Source organism: Danaus plexippus, chromosome 10, assembly GCF_018135715.1.
Source record: "Danaus plexippus chromosome 10, MEX_DaPlex, whole genome shotgun sequence".
NCBI classification, from domain to species: Eukaryota; Metazoa; Arthropoda; class Insecta; order Lepidoptera; family Nymphalidae; genus Danaus; species Danaus plexippus.
In genome coordinates, this window is record NC_083543.1 from 1,812,152 (window position 1) to 1,837,695 (window position 25,544).

A 25,544-nucleotide genomic window follows, 5' to 3' on the forward strand; every position below is an offset into this window, starting at 1 on the left:
AAACTGATGAATGACATGATCGTTTTAAGTTATGGTTTATGCAAGTCATATTTTCTGAGGTACAGATTATTGATACGTTTTGATGTTTATATTTTTCGATTGTGTCAGTATTTTTAAAATGTATTATAATAAAAAAAAGGAAAAACTTTAAATATTTAGGTTATATTGTTACAAAATTTTAATTATAAAAAACGGTATTTTATTTTTTGAACATTGAATTAACTTTGTGCTGCCTTGAATCTATCTAAATAAATGAACATGTCACGATAAATTTATGGACCTTGTCTGGATTCAACCCACCGTTGCTTGATGGGATAGCTTTTTCCAGCTCAATTTGACAAAGAAGCTTTAGCAAACTTTTTGATAAAATTATGTACTATATATTATAATCATATGATACGAAAATTATGAACTTCGACTTGACTGTTTAACATGATCATACTTAATAACTATAAAGTTAAAAGTATAATTTTAAGTTAAAATTTGTATACTTTAATAGGTACGAGAAGGTCATCGCTTAGAAAAGCCAGAACATTGTAGAAGAGAATTATACAATATAATGTATTACTGTTGGGAAGAAGACCCAACATCACGGCCTGACTTCAAAGAGGTTGTTGAAATGTTAGAAAAGTTATTATGTACTGAAATGGACTATATAGAACTTGAAAGATTTCCTGACCACTCCTATTATAATGTTCAACATTTGGATGGAGAAAAGTTGTAATTATATTTAAGGTCAATAGAGTTCAACAGATGGTGATTATTAAAAATAATTGATGGATATCAAATGACTCATTATAGTATGCATTTTTGTGATTTGAAAATTTAAGGTGTAATATTAAAAATCTATTCCCATTCATTCCATTCATATTTCATTACTATACTTAAATTAAACTATATATATACTTTCATTAAACTATCCTCGATAAAAGAAAAGCAATTTGTCATCATAATTTCTAGTATATGAGGAATTCTACTCTATTTCTGAGTTTTATAAAATTATTTACAAGTCATGAAACATATTTGTTTTTCCAAAATAAAGGTTATCAAGTATCAAAATTGTTGTATCGGCTCTAATTTATTTCCGAAGCGCCAACGAAGGAAATATTCTACGTAATTACACAATAACAATTTCATATGAATCGCTTATTTTAAAAGCTCTACTCGAATATTTAGTCTTTTCCCTAAGAAAATTTATAATATTTATGTTATTAAACAAGAATTTTGTAATTATCTGTAATTAATCAAGTAAGACAATCATTTAAAATTCCGGGAAAAAGAAAAATAAACGTAACAAGACTATAATATTAAAAAATTAATTTAGTAATAATGGCTCTGATTAGGTTTTTAAAAGCCTAGCTTTGGATTCTCTATGGCTTAGACACTTTTTCCAATTCATGTTTAATAATGCACATATAATTTTGAAATACTTTTGAGATTTAAATGCTATTTTGTTTACACAACATTCTGTTACAGAATAGTGAAATATATTGATAAATAATGAAAAGAGATTATATAGCTTGTAATTTTTACTTTATTGTATCAAATTTAGAAACTAGTCCTGCCAAATTTTTTATACTTTTACTACCTATGTTAAACATTGTAAATAAACCATTGATTATCATAATATGATTATGTACTTATATTAATAAATATAATTTCACTGACTTGATTTTTATTTATTTGAATGAAACTAATATTATTCGGATATATTACGCGTGCTTTATTTTTGTAAAAACTACATACTCCCGACGTTTCGATTACTTTTCAGCAACCGTGATCACGGGCAGACGAGATGTGATTTTTATTTGTTTAAATCATAGATTTGTTTCTATTTAATAAATATAGCAAATTTTATTCTCTTGGTCGCTTTAACTGTTGTTGTTGATTTATTTTGTAGTTATCAAGGTGGTTGAAAAATGCAAATTAATAAAGTAATATTATTGGTAAGAAAAGTAGTATTTGAGTTTCAGTTACCCCACAATATTTTTCGAAGGTAAGTTATTGAGAAGATGGCTACAAAAAACTTGGGATGATTGCTAGAGTCAATCTCGTTGACAAATATCGGCAATAACCCACATCAGCTGAATACTATAACAATTTTTAAACAGTTTGCGTTCCACAATAAGGTCATATACATTTTAAATTGTACTCATTTGTACAATTCATTCAGGGAAGAATTTGAAGGATATTAACTTTATCCAAAGGACTCTACTTTTAGCGAAACTGGAATGAACTCTAATTTATGAACAAAACTGAAAGACTATAAATACATTACTTTTAAAATAATCTTCTAACAATAACAAGTAAACTTATTAAACTGAAAAATGAGCATGCAAAATTAATGATAGGAATTAATATGTATATCATTAAAATGGTATAATAAATTAGATCAAAGTAGATAACTTGTTTCAGCAGAGGCAGTTACAAATGTGTTCATCTTAATTATATCAAATTTTCACTTACTACATGACTTCTCCCTCGGTTAGTAAAGGAATTCTATTGTAAAGGAACTTAAAAAAAATACCTTTTATTTAATGCTGAAATATGGATATAGGAAATACACCTTTTAGATATTTCTGTTTTTAAATATACTATACCTATTTAAATTTACTTATATAGGGTTTTCCAATAGGGACGCTTGAACTTTGACAGCTGATTGCGGCCATGTTGTTTGAGTGACAGCTGTCAAATGTAGTGTGTTATATTCATTCCGTCCTCCCAAACCACCATGGCAGGTTACAGTGTCGAGCAGCACGTGCAAATCATAAAATTGTTTTATGAAAATGGGTCTTCAGTTCGAGCAACGTTCCGCGCACTTCGCCCGTTTTACGGTCGCGATGATCGTCCTGCCGAGTCGACTATCCGTCGATTGGTGGACAAATTCGAGTCAACCGGGTCAGTTAACAATCAGCTGGTTCCCGTGCGTCAACGTAACGCGAGATCTGCCGAGAATATCGCCGCTGTGCGCGACAGTGTCCTCGAAAACCCGCGGCAGTCAATTCCGCGTCGCGCACAGGAACTCGGCCTTTCGCAGACGACAACTTGGCGAATTTTGCGTTGTGACTTGAGCCTGCACCCGTACAAGATCCAGCTGACCCAAGAGCTCAAGGTTAATGACCATAGACAGCGCCGTGTGTTCGCTGACTGGGCATTAGAGCAGTTGGAAGTTGACGCCGATTTTGGCAAAAAAATCATCTTCAGCGACGAGGCGCATTTTTGGATGAATGGCTATGTCAACAAGCAAAATTGCCGTATTTGGGACGAGACCAATCCACACGAGGTTCACCAAGTGGCAATGCACCCGCAGAAAGTGACTGTTTGGTGCGGATTTTGGGCCGGAGGCGTGATTGGTCCGTATTTTTTCGAAAACGATAATGGTGTGGCCGTCACCGTCAATGGTGAGCGATACCGGTCGATGATAACCAACTTCTTTTGGCCTGAAATCGAGAATATGGATCTGGACAACATGTGGTTTCAACAGGACGGCGCTACGTGCCACACAGCACACGCTACGATGGAAGTTCTGCACGAGCAATTTCTGGACATGGTCATCTCGCGCGGAGGCGACGTGAACTGGCCACCGAGATCGTGCGATTTGACCCCGCTGGACTTTTTCTTGTGGGGTTTTTTTAAGTCACAGGTCTATGCCAACAAGCCGCAAATCACCGATGCCCTCAAAGTCAACATACGCCACGCCATCGATCAAATACAGCCCGATATGTGCGCCTGAGTCATCGAAAATTGGACCTTTCGTGTGCGCGCCACCAACCGAAGCCGTGGCGGTCATTTGAATGATGTCATATTCCATACATAATGGGGTCAATAGACCTTCCAAATAAAAAAAAAATTTCGCAAATATCTTTCCTACATGTATTTTTTTTTGCATTTCAAAGATCAAGCGCCCTTAATGGAAAACCCTATACATATCTTATGAAATTAAAATAAGCCTCTTTCATTTCATAGTTTTTTACATGTTGTTATTTAAAACCTTGCTAACTAAGGTTTCCTCTTTTTTGAGTAAAAGGTATTTATGCCTAAAAGGAAGAAAGAAGTAACTTTCTTTGATTAATAGGCTGGGATCAATAAATAATAGTTTCTCGACGCTCACATAACTGCAACTAATGTGACTATTTTGGCAAAAGACACTTCTCACTCTGGTAGGCTACTTTCAAATCGAAAACCGTTAGCCTTTTACCAAATCTCTTGTCACTAAAACAGTAGCATCGCAAACTTGCCAACCAGTGACTCCAACAACCGTTGAGGCTAAAACATACTACCTAGTAGTCAAAAACCTCACCATGGTAAGCCATTCAAAATACTGACAGCAGTAATACAATTCGAGCTACGATTATATAATATCATTACCCAAAACCACCTTAATAAATGGATGTAGTACAAAAGTTTCAAACATAAATACATCAATATAAGTGCAGTGCACGATATAGATTTTTTTTATTTTAATAAATTTTAGAGCAAATACTAGCTACTGCTCCTGCCGTCTATAGCTACTGACCTGACGCTCAGAATTGGGTTCACAGAAAAAATTATAAATAAAGTAGACAGGATAACCAATTTGCAGCGTCAACCGTAGTCTACACCATATGATTTAATACAAAAAACAAATTTAAAATCCTTTTATCTCGGGTATTACAAGGAATTGCAGAACATTCTAAAGTTTACATTATATTCTGATATCTAAGAAATATTATCGAAATTTTTCATTGAAATACGTGAAGTTGTTTTTGGGTGAAAAAATAACACGCATACATTCGTAGTAGATAGAACGATAGATATTTATTACTAGGATTACACTGCGAAAGGCCAAGTTGTTAGTAATGCCATACTTTATGCCGTCTATCCGAATTCCGATCCACCTATTAATTGATGTAATAATTTCAACTGTTAACTAAAATTTCGTCACTACAAAAACTAAATTAAAGAATTATATTTATTAGAATATTTCAGTGTAATTCTAAATTTACTAAAAAGTAGATTTTAAAGATTAGTGACGAAACTTTTTAAATATAAATTAACTAATTATAAAAAAATAATAATAAAAAAACAGGAAATGGAACATATTTATATGTCGATAGAACTCTGACTCTCTCTGTCTGAATCGCTTCATTATTAAATAGTTTTAAAAGGTTAAACGTTTATTTTAAATGTAAAAAAAAATTATCAGATAATTATATTTTTAATCATATCAATTATAATTTTCAGGAAAATATACATCAACATGCAAAATATATTTTAATGGATAGTTACACTAAATTAACTTACTGAAAAATATTTTAAAATACCTATGTATTGCCGGAGTAGCATTTTGGGCTAATTTTATTTCGCGAGATCAATTTTATTACACAAATTTTTAATATTCCTTATTTTGTACTTAATATAATTACTATTTAATATAATTTCCAAAATTAAAATGACTATTCCTGCTACATTGCCTATAGCTAAAATAAAAAATCCCCCTTGTAAATGTTTCATTGATAATGCTTTTAGATTTTTATTGTTACCAGACTTTTTAAACAGTTTGGCACGTTTTTTCATATTCAAAGATGTAAAATATCTTCTCAACATTGAATTGAGCCCCAATTGCTTGTATATACTCAATGTACGCGAAATATTTTTCATAAAAGGAAAACCTTTTAATGCAATCATTTCTATTGGAACTGTAAATGCATTAGTTTTGAATACATAATAGTTATCTTGGCCAAGATCATCTGTCAACTCTGGTATGACTGCAGATAAATGTGCTAATTCCAAACGACTGCAAAGAACAGAGAAATTTCTATTGACCACTACATCTATTAATGCCTTTGAAATGTTATTAATATGAATCCAATTTTCACCAATCTTATGATCAAAAGTATCACTTGAATTATAAAATAAATCATGTAGTTCTTCAGAACCACCAAAGTTAAGTCGGCTGTCAATGAGTTCTTCTAATGTATGAATTTGATATTCAAACGTCGGATTTAATAACACATCAATTAATTTGGTCTGGTATGCGGTTAGAAGCAAAATATTATAGATATTTAAAAACACATTAAATACCCTTAAGCTTTGTTGAACTGGTCGGACGTAAGATGAAAAGCCCAATGAAGATATCCACGTATTCATAAAACAATGCATTAAAGACTTATTGTACTTCGTATCACAACTGATACGGCCAAAAAAATTCCAAGTTATTACACAAATAAAAAATCCTACAACAGTTAAATACCACACGTGTTCTTGAAAAGTAATTGTCAGAGCAATCCAAGGTGGTTTCGAATATGCACGTGGAACAACCCATGCGTATGAATCCGACAAATATGTTAAACTACACTCAAAATCTTCATGTACATCAAAATCAGGAAATATACCCCCTAAAAGAACATGGCCTTTTTTAGAAACAAGTTCTTTCAATGCTCCACTCCATTTTCCACTTTCATTTCTTTCCCCTCTAAACGCATTAATTATTTGATAATTTATAGAAAAGTTAGTTTTTTTTAACAATTCATTTACCATTACCTTCTCCATATTGGGATCATTCATATTTCTACTGATAAATGGCTGTCTTTCCAGAGCAAGCATGTACATATTGCAACCATACATATTATTAGGCACTCTATTGTAAAAGACGCTTTTTTCAAATTTTAGAATGCCATTTTCACAGATATTTTCCAACTCCAAACGATTTTCATTTGTTTCATTATCGTATCCACAATACTTCGGAGGGTCATAGGGTCTCCAGCTATAAATTAACACCTTTCGCATCTTATGGTCCTTAACAGTGCCTACTACTACTTTCATCACATTATGTTTAAATAAATAGCTTAAAATTTCTTGAACAACCATTCTTTTAACATTGTCTTCATTTATTAGGTGACACAAAAATACAATGAATTTTGCGTCGGGGTTCCAGTATTTTGCTTTAATTATTTTGCTTGCGAATTGAAAGAAGTCTTCAGCATTATTGGCTATTACTACAAAATAGTTTGCTGTTCTTACATGTTTATTTTCTTTTAGATCTAAATGAAAACCACCTGGTACATTTATGTCCGACTTTTTACAGACAGCTATTTTAGATGGATCCACTGTTTGTATAACAAAATTATTAGATTCGTGGATATATTTCAAGACCTGTTCCCTTAACTTTTCTACAATGGAACTGCTGTCGTAAGAAATTCCGAAAATTAATAAACCGGGCTCTTGAAAATCTTTTTTTATCAAAGAGCTCACACAATTTACAAATTCCTTCACAATTGTTGGTCCTCTTGTATTTATTCTACCGTCACTTACTTTCGAGATTAGAATTATGAAAACTATAAACAAATGCATGTTGTTTTATGCATAAAGGTAAACTAAAATGAGTAGTGACATACACAGCTAGAGTTGTATTACATGCACGTCCTATTTTTAATGTAATTATAATAAAAGCGATTCCATGTATCATTATTAGTAGGTAAAAATATCTTTTGCTTGTTATTAAAAAAAATAAAGAAAACAGTTCCAAAGTTGTTGTTAGTAAAATGTTAACACATTAATCGATTTTTTTCAATACCTTCAAAGTATTGAAGACCGTAAGTAGAAGAAATGAAGAAGTATCGTTATTATATATGTATATTTCATTCCAATTAGAATACGTAAATAAATTACAATCAAATTAAAATTAAATTATTATAATAATAATAATTTAATTTTTATTGTAATTTATTTAAAAATTCTGTTAGAAAATAAAAACATTTGCATTTATGCAAAAAAAATCTTTACAACATATACATGGAAAACAATAAAACTGATTTAATTCTTATTTAAATTATATAATTATATTACAGAAATTATGATATACATATATATTTTTTACTAACTTTCAAAACAGGAGGTTTGAATTTTTTAAATATTTTCTATAAGTTTGTTACGAAATAATTCCGCAAAAAGTGAATAAATATATAGTTTTTTTTTTAATTTCTTTAGTAAGTGAAATTACTTCCGAGCTGTTCTATTATAAATAGTATCGAAATGGCTTACACGGTTTTTGAGAAAATTAACAAAATCCAAAAATTTTAGTTTTAGTTCTTTTCACAAACATTTTTTGGCACAGACTTAAGGAAGCTTAATCGGAAAAAATTTTACCCTTTAAAATAAAAAATCATTAACCTCCTTCAAAGCATAACCTTTAAAGGAAAACCAACAGAATTGCTGACACTTTGATATAATATTAAATAGATAAAATTATAATTATAAGTTATTTTATAATCGGTATGTTTGAAACTGACTTTCGAACAACAAGAGAAACATTGCAGCTGAGTATTGACAACGTTGATGGTTATGTCTAAATGCAAAAACCATGTTTAAAATATTTTCCTTTCGTAGGTTTTAGAATAAAAAAACTATATTAATGCACCAAACAAACCCAAAGCGATTTCATTTCAGCAAAGACCCAAAAAAAAAATTAACAAAAAGCAGTTTCATCCACAACCCTGCTTTAGAGTTTGTTCGCAATACATAATCTTAAACTTTTTTTTTTGGCATATTTTAAGTCTCAATGTTTATATTAACAGATTATACTTAAATGTTGATTCGAAGTTCATTTGCTCCAATTTCTGGAAATAGCCAACTTACCGCTGTTACCGCTTCTAAATAAAGGCGGGTTTCATAAAACTCACCTAGCCGTAATATTAAAGATATGTTTTAAATAAATACAACTGAAGTGTGTACAAACACAGGTCAGGTTGGTCCGAAACAAACATCTGCGTGTACTGATAGTATTTATTTTGGTTTGGACAAATTTGTCACAGCTTCGACTTTACTTGTTTAACATATATAACAGAATGTCCTGGTGGATGCCGCTGTGTAGGCCTCACATTTCTCTCAATTGGTACACTGTCTGCTCCTTCCAATTGTCTTAAAAGCCCCAGCTGCAAAAAACATGAATGTAAGGAAAACATTTAATAAATTGTAACCATTGCCCCAGAAAAGCCTGTGAAGTGATAAAAAAGAGCATTACCTAGAAAATAAATATAAACTATAGTTCAAAGGTGTCAGCTGAGAAAGGACACTGTTTACAATTCATTTCACAACAAAAAATATTACTAAACCTACATCATTACATATTAAATGCATTATTTTAATTTCTATAGCGTACTGATCTGTATAATAAAACATGGTATAATCTTCCGAGAATAATAACATTAAATTAACTAAAACCCTACACTATTCTTTGACAACAAGTAGATTTTGCTGTGCTTTATTATAGACGAGAGACGAGATGTCTTTCGTCTGCCCGTGATCACGGTTGCTAAAAAGTAACCGAAACGTCGGGAGTAGTAGTTTAAAAAAAAAAAGTACGCGTCGTATATCTGAAAAACATTAGTTTCATTTAAATAAATAAAACTCGGGAAAGTCTTAGATCTCATTATTAATAACCTACATTCCTTGTTTCACACTGCTATAATATTATAACAAAGCAATTACGTAAGATATTGTATTATAGATTTATTCACAATAGCAGTCAAGCTCTATCAATGAAAGTGGCATTTAAGTATCAGAAAATAAGGTTATTTGTCCTTTTTAATATAGTCATGAGCATTAAATTAGGGCCGAATAGAAAAATGTGTTAATGAATTAAATGTAACTGACACGGATATCAGATACTTTATTCAATAATCTATATGATAATAATAGAAAGATAATAATTATATAATCGTTTTTTTTACCTGTTCGCTACCAATTTGTACTGCTTTCTCGTAAATGATCCACGTGACACATTCTCCATAAGGTGGCGTTGTCAAAGATCCTTTGTAAGTGACGTAGCTACCGTTGGTCACATCCTCTCTGTTCATCCAAGCCAAAGACTCTATAGTAAAAAATATTTTTTTACATAATTTTAACCATATTTTTCCAGTTCACTTGTATAGTCTCCGGAATAGTATTGAGTAAGGCAACTGACGCATGTAGTAGATTGGGTAGTAGTTATAATTCATATATGCAATGTCAACTTTTCAAATATAAGGCAGTTAATATTTATTATTACGATAATTGATTGTAAGTTCAATAAAACCATTATTTTATTATCTACATATAATGATTTTTTTTCAAAAAATTAATATTTATTTATTTACATTATTATCTATAAAGGCATAAATAAAATTGTAAGGCCTGTTTGTCCTACTAAATTAAAACGGCTTTTACAGAATGGATGTGTTACAATTATTGTCAGTCTGACTTTTTATTCCGGCTAATCTCTAAAACAGCTGGAACAATCTCGACAGGAATTTAACTAGCAGATACCTGATGTTGGAGGAGTAAGTTAAATTATCTATGTTTTATATTTTTTATCAGTATAAATAATATAAAAAAAACTATTCCGATTGAAAGAAATTGAAGTTACAGCTAGTACTAAGTTGAACCAGCCAACCATCCAATACAAATTATATACCTTAACAATTAATAATGTTTTAGAAATTGTACTATGATGTTCATTATTTATTGTTATCCCTAAAATTACTTTAATTCATATAGACAGTATGGTAACTCGGAGATTTTTGTCAGGTCATGATCAAATGGGTGTATAACTTTGAAATTGCACATTTTAAATATCTTTTATTTATTTTAACGCATAATTTCGGGTTCGGGACAAAAAGTACACTAAATTACTCCTTATTATATCATCTAATTCCCAATAAAACTCATCAAAAGCGGTCCAGTCATTTCAGAGGTTTGTTGGAACAAACAGACAGACAGATAAAAATTGTACAAACATTATTTTGGTGTATTTACGTACATATATTCAAATGCATGTTGTTAAAAACGGCTTTTTCATTATTAAAAAAAGAAAATCATATTTTATTTATATGTATACATTATAACTTTATTTGAAATATGTTTAAAAAATATTATAATATATTAAAATAATTTCAATAGTTACCGAATATTTTTAAGTAAATTAAACGAATACATACCTATGATAAACAGATAAATCACAACAGAAGCGTATCTTATCATTATAAAAAACAAAATGTATGCACTGGACCAATACGAATATTGACAAATTTAAACCAGTATTCAATCAATCTAACACAAATATTATCAGAACAAAGTAATATGTAATAAAACAACGATATAGCGAAAATTAAAGCTTTCTGTTTGATGAAGAATTATTATAACTTTCAAAGAAAATGTATTGATGCACTCTGTAAATAATAAAGACTTTTTAATTATTTTTTACCGTAATTGTTAGAGAAGTAGAAAGTAAAAATTGGGACTATATAAAAGATAACCAGAAAATTATAACAAACCTGCTGATAGAGCAACACTGTGGTCCGGTTTCTTAATCTGTTCCAAGCCCTCAATGAACATATCAAAGTTCGGGTTCGGTGCATCGACTGCTTCCAATAAATATCCAACTACAGCCAAACCATCTGCGTGAGGCACAGCTGCCTCGAGTGACTGGTATTTGCTATTGTAATGTACAAGGTGGCACTCCGCAGCGTAACTAGAAATTTATACGAAATATGAAATGCTACCACAATGCCATCAGGATTTCTTATCTTATAGAAGGCGTTTGTTAGTGGCTACTCAGTTCCATTGGGTAATAATACATTTAGCATTTCTAATTTTTTTAATAAAGAATGTGAACGTTGTTGGCGTATTTTTATTGAAATGATTAAAATACATATACATACATTTACACACATTCTCTTTATGGGATTTAATTTGTTTCGTAATAGGTTTCTGTTCTAATTTAATGAAAAACTAACAAACAACTTCGTGTTTGTAGCAGTTGTTTTAATAAATTATTAGGGAACTAATGGCCCCACCAAGACTAACAGACGCGTTTAACAATGCCGTTTGACAAAAGTCGTCTCTATACATCGATATGAATATTTCTTTGTTAAGTACTTTGCTTTTATTTAGAATTCTATGCAAAAATAAATTCTTTTTAATTAATTTTCATACGGAACCTTAAAAATGTAAAAAAGCTCACTGTGATGGAAAATCCTTTAGGAGGAAGTAATTAATTGAATTTAATTACATTTATTATTTCACTAATAAATCCTTTAGTGTTACTTCTTGTTCTTTTTTAATATAACGAAACGGTATGTTCCATTATAAACATAATTTCAAATAATATCACGTAAACAATTAATAATTTAGGTTAGATCCGTAATAAAAGTATTTTATTTCCACTACATATAATATTTTAAAGTCAAATGTATTTGCGTGTAATTTATTTTAACACGAATGCGGTTTGAAATATAGTTGTAAAGATATATTATATCATAACCGTCATGTGGCTTAATCATATTCTCGTATAATATACGAATCTAAATAATTTTGATATGTTATTAACTTGTTAAATTTATATCTGCTTATATTAAATTGGCTTTTCTTAAGCTCAGGGATTATTGTGAACTGTGGGCGTGTGTAACATACTTGTGACCAGATTTTGTGTTAAGAAATATACTGTTAATAATAATAATTGATTTTATATACCAACTTGTTTAGAACGCATAAGAGTCAACTTTGTCAGGATTGACTACAGGTATTTCATTTCATTATTATAACTATTGCCGCATAATTTAATAGGTTTCTTTTTCACTTCGAATATCCACATTTAGCTCTTTTAAAACATATCTCATACTTTTATAATAAGGCTTTTTTATTCCTTTAATGATTAAATTTATAATCCTTTAAAACGTTTATCCAATTAACAAATTAAAAAAATGTCGAACTAAAGAAAATATCATGTGAAGTGAAAACATTTCAAAATAAACATCCAACATATAAAACCGTTTTATTTTAAGGGAAAAGCCAACAAAGGGAACATTAGCGATTCCCGACATCGGTGATTATAAGACTAATGAATTGACCTGAGGCATTGTAACACCTTTAACATAATTTAAGTCTCGTTTAAGGGTTAAAACTCCAATGAATAAAAGGTTTGAATTTTATGTGCTCGAAGTAAAGGATACCGCTTAATTAATAATTTAAATATGATCAAGACAAAAGATTTCTATGATCTGTCGCTTGACAGGATAATTGTTTCTTTATTCTAGAGTATGTTGTACTAACTTTTTGTACAAACTGTTAAAATATTGACGGGTTAGTAGACAATGTAAATAATGATTTATCACTCACCCGTGACCGTCAAGGACATGTTCGCATCCTGTGAAATCATCAACCGACCAGTGGAAGTGCATTTGTTCAAAAATATATTCACCAATAAGTGGACCTCCGCTCAGTCGCGGTCGAGACGGTGTGTCGAATGTAAAATAAGCTGGAGAGTTCAAACAGCACGAATTAAAAGAAATACATTTGAAATTAATTGAAACTTATTTCCCAATCTTACGACTAATATAAATGATTGGTTATTGATATATGTGGCTCCTTTGATCAATTACATATTGAATTCCGAATAGGAAAGTTGTTGCCATTACTATTGCAATATATAGAAAGAGACGTGCAGGCCATCACTAAATGATAGATATATCCGGGATTATTGAATAACGTTAGCGTTGGTTGTGGCATGAATATTTGATGAAATCATTTGTTTTTCTTTCGATTACTTTTAATTTCTCTGGAGAGTAAGGCTATTAGTGAGAATTCGTAATTATATGAATTTCAGTAGAAAAATCTTTTTGTACGTTTATTTTTATAGTTTATAATTTATTTACTAAAGTAAACTCATCGTCTTTGATACTTTATAATGAAGTTATATGATACATACAACACATAAATACGTCGTCGGAAGTAGTAAGAAGTGTAATCTAGAAAAATAGCCACATTTTATCTTGAAGACTGTCATAGTAGCTACATACTATCGTAGAAACTATTATATTCGTGTTTATCAAAGTCAGTTAGCTAAACCTACTTGATATAAAGATTAATAAGCATATCTCGAAATGTGATATACAAAATTAAGTATATGGTATTATGTGGGAATGCCAATGTGATGTTTTTCTTAACTCTCAATGAAGATTGTGATAAATTTTATAAATTATATTTGTATGTTTTATAAATTGATAAGATAGAATATCGTTCAGTATCATTTGACGAAGCGTTTATGTAAAGTAAGCATTTACAAAAGACAACATAAATTTATTCTTCCATTTAGATATAAATTAATAAATACACCAAACCTCCACGTCTCTTATAATAATGTGTAAAAAAAGAGGATTTTGAAAGACTACAATAGTGCTTCAGAATATATTTCAGAGTACAATAGAACAAATAAGTTTATTTGATAAAGTAAAATTAATTTAAACAAAACTGACCTGTTTGTCCAGTATTGACAAGAATGCCATTGGAATTATTGTCCCAATATCCTTTAAATACTAGAGGATCTAAAGAGGACCAAGTGGGGCATCGTTGGAGTGAAATTGCAATCGGCGACTGTGATGCTCTGAGCTTTGATATTTGTTCAGCTGTTAATAAAATAATTATATTTGTTCAATCCATACTTAATATAAGGACAAATATAATTTTAATCAGTTTAGAAATTAAACGATTTAACAATTTGAATATTAGAAGAAAATTCCAGTGAACTTTAAGTGCATAAATTATTGAAATTAAACGAATAAAATGAGCGCTTTCAATTCGAACTCAGACAATTTTGATTTGGTCATTATTGTTATGAAGATTTTCTTAAGCCTACAATGTTTTCTGAAAGACTTCCATTCTTTATTTTCCTATAGACTGATTTCTAAACTAAGCCCTAATACACAATTGACCTTAAAAGTCATAATTACAATATTACATAACAAATTAATGGGTTTTACTGAGCTAATATTATAATTAATATTGGAAACCTCGGTTTTATAGAATGTTGAATATCCCGTTAAATTAAAACCAAGGTAAATAAACGTAAACTATATTGAGAAACACGACAAAGACAAAGAGAGAGAGTGAGACAGAGCGAGAGAGAGAGAGAAAACTCTACATTAATTTCCTCTCTCTTCCTTTTGTAATAGAATTTTTCCAGACAAAAACATGTTTATAACAGGTACTTCATGTTTAAAATTATATTATACAATAAATATTTTCATGTAACTATCCTAAACGAAAACAATGTTGATTGATTTGTTAGATCAAATTCGAAGAAATAGTATTTAAAATTGAACATACAATTATTTAAGATAAATGTTGGGAATACGCACTAGAGAGAGTACGAATACAAATGTGTAAATTACATTGGAAAATAGCAATCGTATCATAAAGAATTATACGTATATTGAATTTTAAATTTCTTTTTGAATAAAATTATATATTTTTTAAGTTCTTATTGAATAAGATCAATAATTCTATTAAAATAATTGATGAGACGATTAAAAAATCATCCATTAATATAAAGGTATTTTCAAAATAATTTACCAATAAAATTTTCAGTCCTAAACAGGAAATAAGACTAATGCAAGTTTTATTTTCGTCATCGATTATGGGAAAATAAAAAACGGGAAATTTAAAAACCGTTAATTACATTTTCTATGATATTTACAAATCAAAAAGAAATAATTAGAAGGAATAAAAAATATATCATATCGCGGGGGATAATTCCGAATTCATAATACTTGCAAAAGAAGCAGATTGACAGAGGACGGTTTAAACTTAACAATTTTCTTAATCAGTGACTTTTAAGACCATTTTTTCACACGAAGTAATAAATAAAATTCATAAATTATTACTCACTGATACTGATACGCGAATTTTGCACATTCCCTTACGATATGTTACTATTTAACTGTCATTTAAAAAAAATATTTAGATTTGTATCATTTGTTTATAATTGCGTCACATATTTATCTTTGTAATGATAAACTATAAAATTTTTATTAAACACAGAAATTCTTAGATATTACACCTAAATGATAGATAAAATTTTGTCGTAGAATTTATACGATGAAGAAGACAACAGTAAATTAGACGAAACATGATGATAATAGGCAATATGTTCATATCTTCACAGATGACTACATTTGGTTAAACAGATGACGACATTGTAAGCGATTTCGTTTAGCTGTTTTGATATATTTAATTGTTTTTGTTAAATCACATATTTATAATATAGTCTCTAACGTTTTAGAATATTATAAAACGTTGTTCTATTGAACGATGTCAGATTAGGAAATGTTTTTTCATGGCTGGCAAGGCTCACTGGCTAAAATAACCAGTGCCACAGATTAGTTTAAAAAAGAACATAGCTATTCACGATTTAGTATTTACTAAACACTGTTATACACCAAATATTTAACAATGTCCCTTATGAATGATATACTATGGACCCAAAAACTAACTTGTTTATATTATTCATATACGTCAAGAGAACAAGACCGACCTTCGTATTTAATTTTTTTTTTAATATTTGACAAAGATACAGAGAATGATATAGACTACTTAAAAATTCATTGTTTTTTTTTCTACGGGCATACTTCTATTGATTAGTTTATAATATACGATTTTTACGTGACGAAAGTTTCAAGTAAAAGTAAGCACCATAATAAGAAATAAGGTTAGAGGAAAAGGACAACATAACCGAAATGGTTCTTATATTTACAGTAACAACGTGTTATTTAAGAAACTACGATTACGTGACATCTGATATTTGTAGCAATTTTTATTTCACATCTTATTTCTTTTATCTTTGAAATGTAAAAACACACATTAATATTCGACGATGAACAATACTTCGAAATGATAAAATTCAATTACTTAGCCCTAGTCTTTAGACAACACGACTAAATTTATCTCAATGTATTTTTTAAATATTTGTTTTTAATTTAATGGTAATTACAAGTCCATTTAATATTATGATGTAAACAATATTTAGGAAATTCTTAGCTTACCATCTGAAGCGACGGTATTTGATGCGCTTACTTTTAACGAAATATATTTGGATCTCATCTTAAATAACCACCACTTGTACTACACTCTAGTAAAATATAAAAACTGATGAAAAATTTAATATATCCGAAATCGAAACAACGAAGATTAGATATACTTATCCTATTATCATTCAAAATTATTTGGTGACAAATTTTTTATTTAAAACGGTCTCATTTTGTGATAACGAAATGCTTCATTTAATTTTGTTTGATAAAGGAAAAGAAATTAATATGTTTACGTTCCCGAAACATTTACATTGACACATAACGACGTTTATAAACAAACAAATCTATGATTATATCACATCACGCGTAAAATTATTATTAGTCTTTGATGCTACTATGCAAAGGGACGGTTTAATCTGGACCGGAAACTGTTTACCACAAACACCTGAACATTAATGAATAACATAATTTCCTTACTTAAATAAAATCGGTATAAATATTTAGTTTAATTTAGTTCTGTTTCAACTTACGTGGTGTCTAAAAAAATATAAAATCAATTACAACAAAATTCAGTTATTACAGTACTATTGGTTATTTCATGAAATTAGAAGTATTAATTCTGTAACCTTAAGATTTAGATGTATGAAACCAATACTAAAAAAAAAAAAGAATAAATTATTGTGCAAAAAGTATGGAGTATTGTAATTTTTTTTTTTTTGAGTACTAAACAATTTAACCTTTGAAAATTTACAGAATTTGTATCTTTCTTATCAAACTATTCGGATTAAGTTAACACCTCGATTTATCATTTTTATCTTACAGTAAGCTGTTTAGAAATGTAAAAAATGTGAAAACTTGACATTAAAGAAGGGAAGAGATTCGGTATAAATCGAGTATTATTTTAACGGTTCAGAATAGGATACTGTTTACATTCACACAACACACAAAATACATTACCATAATCTTATTAAAATTTTTGTCAAAAATCTTCAGCAAAAACAAACACGCATGTCCAAAATACGGGACATTTTTATCATGCCCAAAAATATTTCCTTTACGAATATTATTTAGATAAATTCATCAATGAGATATAACTTTTGCGGTAATGTTTTTAGAAAAGTGGTTAATTAAAAATGTATAAAAATCTAGTGTAGAAGTTTTTATGAAAAAATTAAGTTAACTATAGAGATTGAAGCATTGACAAGATTGTCGAAATATTAAAAAAAAAAATATATAATGAGATGATATGTTATAAAACATAATTTAAGATTTCTTTACAGAATTAGCACTTACACTTTTTGGTATATAAATTAAAAGTAAACTTTTCATGTATAAAAACATCTAAAATTAGATTTGATACAATTCTGAAGGATCAGTGAAGAGAAAATGATAAACACCGCTTACATAAATATATAACGATATAAAAACAGTTGAAAATGTAAATGGATATGTACCATTAATACCCATTGTAATTGTAGCCAAAAACACACAATAATCTTTTAATATCTAAGTTGCTCTTTGGAATCCATATCAAGTGGTTAAGTAACTGTGACGAAATGAGATTAGTTTGTTATCTTATCTCATTGTCAATTGTATAATACAAACAAATCTAACGAGTAATAATAATATTAAATTTTAATAAACATCGCAAAAACTGTTAGAATTCTACCAATTTGAACCGTACGCATTGTGCAAGATAAGTTTTAAAACAATTCACATAAAAAAATCTAAACTAAAAAAATAAGTGTAAAAAAATTTCAATGTTCACCCGAAGATTTCGATTAGATTACTGGCGCCTCCGAAATTAAATCGATTGCACTGAGACCATTCTTGAAAAGCGATTCGTTTCGTTGTGAATTTCTTTTTAATTCTGTTATTTTAAACGTGGTTTCAGTCGTTCGTGTTATAGTAATTGTAAATTTGCGTAAGATTAATTGATAGATTTTTTTAAAACCGCTCCATAATACATAAGAATCCATTGTATGGGATTTAAAAACAGGCGCTATTAGGTTTAGGCTTTTTTAATATTTTATTTTAATCGTATTATAAAGGATAGACAAAGACAGATTATAAGCTTAACCGTAGCCGTGAAAGTGCACTCACTTAATTATTCAAACAAACGGTCGATATCACCTTCTCGTGGTCGCCGGATCGATAAAGCCTCATATTGACTTATTTATTAATGTTTAGTTCTTTGAGCTTCCATACATTGAAACAAAAAAAAAAGAAATATGAGTAAACCTTGCAATACCTACATATATCAAAATATTTTTTTAATAACAGTTGCCTAGAAACTACGATACAGATGTGAGATATTAAAAAACTTTCCTTTCGCTTTCTTGGATAGGCATAAGGAAAACATGCTATCTGTGTAATAATTGTAAGTATATGTTAGCATTCTCTGCATACTAATATATCGAATTTCTTAGTAATTGTTAAATATATTAGAGCTGTATAGGTGTTTATGTGTTTGTAACCTGTGTGGGAGTAAATATCGTTATTGCTGAAAATATAACTTTCTGTTTTTTTAATTTTTAGTTATAATTTTAGGAATGTATAATTTAATAAAAATTTCATAAACACTTATTATTTTACAGTCATTTACATAACCAATTCTAATGCGGCAACACGGATACAATGAGGAGAATGAAATCTGTAAAAGAATTTACGTAACGGAAGATTTTCAAAAATTTATAACAATTGCATTTTATAATAAGATTGTTATACAATCGTTGGCTATAATGCGAATAAATGATCATATTTATCTTAACCTCTGATTTCCCAAGGGAGAGGGAAAGTAATTAAGTTTTTTTCCTTACTCAATTATTATAATAATTCACATTCGCTATAAAATTACATAAGAGTACAAAATAAAATCTTTATTTTAACGAGGTGCTAAAAGGGACATAATTTTTATTTCGGACTTCGTCAAATTCGAAGGTCTTTTCATATTAAGTATTTTCTAAATTACTTTAAAATGTTTTTGAACGGAAGCAATTTTTTTTCAAATAGGACGTTAAAGTTCTGCCCGATAATTTTAAATACATATTAACCAGTAACAAAACGTATCATTACTGCCCACAGATATTTATATTATTCTGCTTTTAACTATTCAATAACATTATTCTTTTTGGAATTATCTTTTCACTGATTCACTTTTTCCACTTCGAGAAAGCTACCAATTATTGTAACACAAATAACTATTACAGGCTAAAAATATCATAGGCTGTCATTAAGACAGTATAAACCAGTAGTAATTGATGGGAATATTTTAAGTGAATTATTTCATCTAAACCAAATTATTCAAGAGTCTATTATTCTACTAATTGATTAATACCCAATTGAATGTCAACGAATAAATTGAAAATGTTCTATTTTCGTCAAGTGTCCAATAGCTTAGCAACAAATGAGTTGAAGGAAACTGCGAAGTATACAAGTATAATATTTTTAAGTCTCACAGAAAGAGGTGTATAGAGAATGATATTTCTTTCCTTTCATAATACTTATGAGGTTAAAGGAGATCGATACATGTTATTTATTTTGAAATAATTGAAATAGGAAACTTCAAGCTTTATCTTGCTTTTTTATTTACTCGACATAATTACTTTTATCATTTTATCAATCGGTAAAGAGATTTGTCAAATCGTAATATTTTTTCTATACATGCATTTGTTTATGGTGTAGTTACTGCGCTAATATAAATTTTGACTCAAAACCCATTTAAATATACATTGAAGGTATTTTTTGGAAGGTAAGGACCGTCGTAAGGAACCGACAAGTACTGCCGATATATCACTCAACGTAACCCCCGTAAATTAGAATGGGAGTTAAAGCTAGAAAAAAATGTAGGATAATATAGCACTACGTGATATAAAAGTCATGATATCAAACGGAAATCGGTGGTAACAATGAAAAAGAAAGGATAATTGGGTACACTATAATAACAATTATTATCAAAATAAAATGACCCTGTGTAACACCTAATTATTTATTTCGTGTGTTACTTTATTAGACGCTAAAGTTACTGCAGTTTTAATGATTAAATATACTAATGTTGGATTCCATATTTTCAGCAAAAATTATATACAAAATATATAAGAGAACTTTCAAAAACCGAATGATATTCTATTGGCCTTAAAACATTACATGATTATAGCAAGTAAAAATGTATAGTAGTCCCAATAATAAATAAGCCGACCTTCTTAACTTCAATCCTAGAAAATCAGAATATATTTGAGTACGCAAAAGACGAATTTCATTCTTATTACGAATTCAATAAGTCAAAATAAATTTTTGGAACGTCGAAACATGTCTCATGTAATAAACAAGACTTTTTTATATTCATTCGTGTAAAAGAAGAAACTATCTGTGATGAATATTATTTATTTTTTATTTTTTCTTGTTTAGTGTCAGAGTTAACTTTGTTTTATCTCTTTTTTGTTGCTGAAAAGTACATACATATTATGTTTACTTAAAAATCATAATTAATTTGTTACCTATTTCAAAATACTAGGGGTTCGTGGACAATACCAACAAAATATTTTTCTACTGTTTTGTTGGGATTTTGGTGATCATTGGTATTGTGAATTTGTTTTTAACCAGAATACAGAGAATACAGAGGCGTACAATTGATTTCTTTCCGTAAAAATAAGCATCTTGTTGATGATTTATAACGGTGTCGCAACTCTTATTATTATATCAAATGTGTAACTATGTTTAACTTCAGTGTGAAGTGTTCCTGGCCGTAATTCCCTCCAGGAATTAGATTCCTTCTATCTAAAGACATACATTAATTTAAAGAAAATTACAGTGCAAAACGATCCCTCACAACACAGTATTAATTTCACAAATAATCAGCAATTTTCATTAAAACCCACGGCTATAAGCAAAACTGCTAACACATTATTTCATTACAAAAAATGTTATCACAATATGTGTATGATTTTGGGTAGACTTAATCCATTCATCGATTCATAGAAACCTTTAAAAAGACAAAAAGACACTTTCCTTATTGTAGAGATGAAATTTAGCTCTAAACTGCTGAAGATCTTAAAAAAAAAACATTTGTATATAGCCACTCCCGAACACATCAATATCAAAGGCTAAAGTAATAAAAAATACTTCGGGAAGAAACATTTCCTATAATATCACTCACTAGAAATTCGGTTATCGAGTATAAAGAATTAATGGAATGCCACTCATCCCTGGTGTAAAAAAATATGCCTTATGTTATGGAAAATTTCTCTATATGTAACAAATCGCATGGCAGAATTTGTTTTTTAGGACTAGTATAAAAGGAGCCGTTGCAGGGTACGGACGTCGTGATTTTTTCGCTGCTTTTCGTTTGCTTTCGTGGTTGTTAGGAGTTGTTTTGAGTGTGGTTGAGTATTAGATGATGAGTGAGAGAGAGTATGATGGTGGGGGGGGATCCCGGGGGGAAATACCGGGTAAGGAGATGAATGAGAGTGTGTGTGCGGATGACTCAATGTCATCGCGCCCGGAATCGGTGTTAGGAGCCAAACGGCTGTTCTCGGACGTATCTGGTTCCGACACCGAGACCGGGGGTGGGATTTTTCGGGGTCCGGTAGTGTCGGGAAGGCGGGGCCGCGGCCGTACGCTGGCGAGAGCCCGCAAATTTTTAAGGGAAAGGAAGGAGGAGGAGTCGGAGGCTGCCTTCGACTCCTGCCTCGAAAAGAGTCTCCGAAAGGAGAGTAACGGGGGTGGGAAGGCGAAGGGGAAGGGGAGGGAGGTCCCTTTGGACCTGGAAGCAATGGGGGCGGAGGCGATAAAGGTCGAGGCCGAGAAAAGCCTCGACCTTATCAAAGAGTTGGTGGGAAAGAGTAGCAACCTCAAAGGGGGCTACTCGTCCCGAATTATGAAGGCCTCTGCCTTCCTGAGGGAGTCCCTGGATGCGCTGGTATCGCGCACCGAGGCTGAAGAGACCCACCGCCTCAGAGCCGACATTGGTCGGCTCCAGAGGGAGAACGCGGGTCTCAAAGAAGAGGTACGCGCTCACCGTCTTCAATACGAGGAGATGATGAGGGAGAGGGCGGCGGCGGTTAAGGCGGGCGGGCCGGTCGGCCAGGACCAGCTCCAGGCGCTTGAAGCAAACATCGCCAGGTTGGTGGGCAACCTGGTAGATGGACGGCTGACCGCGTTGGAGTCCCGGCTTAGGCGGGAAGAGGTCGCCCGCCCTCCCCTGGCGGGAGATAACTCGGCCGTCGCCGTGGCTGCCAGAGCGGCGATCCGCCAGGCGGCCATACAAAGAGGGGCCAAATCCTCAGCCCCTTTACCGGCGTCACCGGCACCGGTAATATTAGTGTCGGAGGATGATTTCCCTTCCCTCCCTGCGCCCTCCAAGGGGAAGGCCAAGAAATCAAAGAGGGGGAAGGAGGTTGCCTGGACCGCCTTCGGTCCATCCACCTCCGGTGGAAGGACTGAGGCGATAACTGCCGGGGCCGGGGCCGTTGCGGCAGGGTGGACGGAGGTGGTCCGCCGCAAGGCCCTCAAAAAGAAGGAAGTGGTGCCGGTACCCAAAACACCGGCGCCACAACCAAAAAAGAAGGCGGGCCCTAGGGAGGGCCCCAAGAAAGTGGCGCTCCCACGCTCACAGGCCGTAATGTTGAAGTTACGGCCTGAAGCAGCGGCTAAGGGGGCGACCTACTTGTCGGTCCTCTTAAGGGCCGAGAGGGAGGTAAATACGAAGGAGCTGGGCATCGGGCCCCTGAAAATCCGTTCATCGGCAACAGGGGCCCGCATCATCGAGGTGCCCGGCTCAGCCAGCGCGGACAAAGCCGACGCTTTGGCTGCTAAGCTGAAATCTGTGCTGGCGGAGGAGGCGGAGGTGTCGAGGCCCGTGAAATTCACGGACGTAAGAGTAACGGGCCTCAACGACGCGACGACCGCGGACCGGTTGATATCCGCGGTCGCGCAGGAGGGGGGCTGCACCGAGGCCCAGGTCAGGGTTCGTAGCGTGCGACCTGGGCCTCGCGGCACAGGCTCCGCCCTGGTGGAGGTGCCGGCTGTGGCGGCTAAAAAGCTGCTGCAGCTGGGCAGCCTATCAGTCGGGTGGAGCCAGGTGCGGCTCTCGCACATGGAGGCACGACCCAAGCACTGCTTCAAGTGCTTGGGAATGGGGCACGTCGCGGCCGCGTGCCCCAGTCCGAAAGACCGCAGTGGTTTGTGCTACCGCTGCGGCAAGGAGGGCCACAAGTCCACCCAGTGCTCCGCGTCACCGCGCTGCGCTGTGTGCGTGGACGCGAGCAAGCCGGCGGACCATGTGATGGGGGGTCATTCGTGCCGCCCCCCATCCACCCGTGGGAAACTCCCGGCCCAGCCACAAAGGGCGGGGGTTTCGAGGCGGGCGTCGCGAGCTGAGATGTCCGAATAATGGCCGGACATCTCAGTTTCCTGCAGGCCAACGGAAACCACTCCGCCGGGGCTCAGGACCTCTTCCTGCAGTCCATGGTGGAGTGGGCCGTTGACGTGGCGGTCATAGCGGAGCCGTACTATGTCCCTGCCCTACCTCATTGGGCGGGAGACACGGGCGGCTCCGTGGCGATCGTCACGCGGCCGGGCGCCGTGCCCCCCTCGCAGTCAAGGCGAGGGGCCACGGGTATGTTGCGGCGGTTCGGGGGGAGATTGCCATAGTCGGGGTATATTTCTCTCCGAACCGCGACCTGCCGGCCTTCGAGAGATTTCTCGACTCTCTCGGGCCGGTGGTAGGGCAGTTAGCGCCTCTACAGGTGGTTGTGATGGGGGACCTCAACGCCAAGTCCACGGCGTGGGGAAATCCCCTCACAACACCCAGAGGGAGGGAGCTAGAGGAATGGGCGCTAACTGCCGGACTGTCCCTACTCAACACGGGGACAGTCCAGACGTGCGTGCGACGGTTGGGAGGTTCAGTGGTGGACGTCTCATTTGCCACTCCGACCATTGCACGCAGAGTGGAGGGATGGAGGGTTGAGGCAGGAGTGGAGACGCTTTCGGACCACCGCTACATACGGTTCGAAGTGTCTGCCGCTCCTGCCGGTCGCCGGAGTCCAGCGTCGAGTTCCTCGTCGTCCCGGGAGAGAAGTCGGTTCCCGCGTTGGGCCCTGTCAAGGCTCAATAGGGAACTGGCTGAGGAAGCGGCCGTTGTCGGCCGCTGGAGTCTCCCGGGGAGTGAGGAGTTGGGGGTGGACGAAGGGGCTAGTCGCTTTGGGGACGTTCTCCATAACGTCTGCAGAGCGGCGATGCCCCCTGTTGGACGTCCACCCCCGCGGGGTGCGGTGTACTGGTGGTCGGACCACATTTCCGACCTCCGGGTCGCCTGCAACGGGGCCAGGAGGGCATACACCCGGAGCAGGCGACGCCGCCCCCAGGACGAGGAGCGTGATGGCCGGCTGTACAGGGTCTACGTGGCGAAAAAGTTGATCCTGCAGCAGGCCATCTGCCGGGCCAAGGAGGCAGCCTGGCTGGAGCTGGTGGAGGGGCTCGATCGAGACCCCTGGGGCCGACCGTACAAGCGGGCGCGGAATAAAATCTGCGCCCAGTCGGCTCCCATCACGGAGGTGCTCCAGCCGGCTGTTCTGAGGGGGATCATCGGGGAACTCTTCCCCGACGCCCCGACGGGATTCACTCCCCCAGAATGGCTCGGCAGACGCTGGAAGAGGGCGACCGCGTTCCGCCCACCGTCACGGAGTCTGAAATGGAGGCGATTTTGGCTCGCCTCCAGAGTAAGAA

The 25,544-nt window shown here is 33.8% G+C and overlaps 3 protein-coding genes across 7 annotated transcripts in view; 1 reads left to right on the top strand and 2 right to left on the bottom strand.

The window, feature by feature from the left end:
- The window catches only part of LOC116766840 (tyrosine kinase receptor Cad96Ca), a 30,399-nt gene extending 28,732 nt beyond the window's left edge, over positions 1-1,667 (top strand). For all 4 annotated transcript variants that reach the window (XM_032656963.2, XM_032656965.2, XM_032656966.2 and 1 more), the window contains one exon: positions 500-1,667. In XM_032656963.2, coding sequence (XP_032512854.2) covers positions 500-724 — 225 coding nt within the window. In that variant the 3' untranslated portion in view covers positions 725-1,667. The remainder of the gene's footprint in view (positions 1-499) is intronic.
- A 3,718-nt stretch (positions 1,668-5,385) lies between these two features.
- LOC116766944 (uncharacterized) lies at positions 5,386-7,332 on the bottom strand (the record flags this gene model as incomplete). Its single annotated transcript, XM_032657092.2, has 1 exon — positions 5,386-7,332. A coding segment is annotated over exon 1 (1,947 nt), but the record flags the coding sequence as incomplete, so codon positions are not given.
- A 1,417-nt stretch (positions 7,333-8,749) lies between these two features.
- Positions 8,750-18,454, bottom strand: LOC116766778 (carbonic anhydrase 1). 2 transcript variants are annotated; one of them, XM_061521588.1, is made up of 6 exons: positions 18,275-18,454; positions 14,271-14,420; positions 13,135-13,273; positions 11,292-11,488; positions 9,711-9,850; positions 8,750-8,912 (listed from the first exon to the last, which is right to left on the bottom strand). In XM_061521588.1, exons 1-6 carry the CDS (start codon positions 18,285-18,287, stop codon positions 8,787-8,789), a joined length of 765 nt encoding a protein of 254 aa, XP_061377572.1. In that variant the 5' UTR covers positions 18,288-18,454; the 3' UTR covers positions 8,750-8,786. The 2 variants fall into 2 exon arrangements, with proteins under 2 accessions (XP_061377572.1, XP_032512764.2); XM_032656873.2 differs by lacking the exon at positions 18,275-18,454 and adding an exon at positions 16,836-16,972.
- Positions 18,455-25,544: the final 7,090 nt, after the last annotated feature.

What these genes read in the sequence shown, in the direction of transcription:
- LOC116766778 (XM_032656873.2), bottom strand. Translation starts at nt 16,893, where the DNA reads ATGAGATCCAAATATATTTCGTTAAAAGTAAGCGCATCAAATACCGTC. An exon ending in TGTCAATACTGGACAAACAG is followed by an intron (nt 13,274 to 14,270) that starts GTCAGTTTTGTT and finishes TGAACTCTCCAG; the next exon opens with CTTATTTTACATTCGACACA. An exon ending in CAGTGTTGCTCTATCAGCAG is followed by an intron (nt 9,851 to 11,291) that starts GTTTGTTATAAT and finishes TTTTTACTATAG; the next exon opens with AGTCTTTGGCTTGGATGAAC.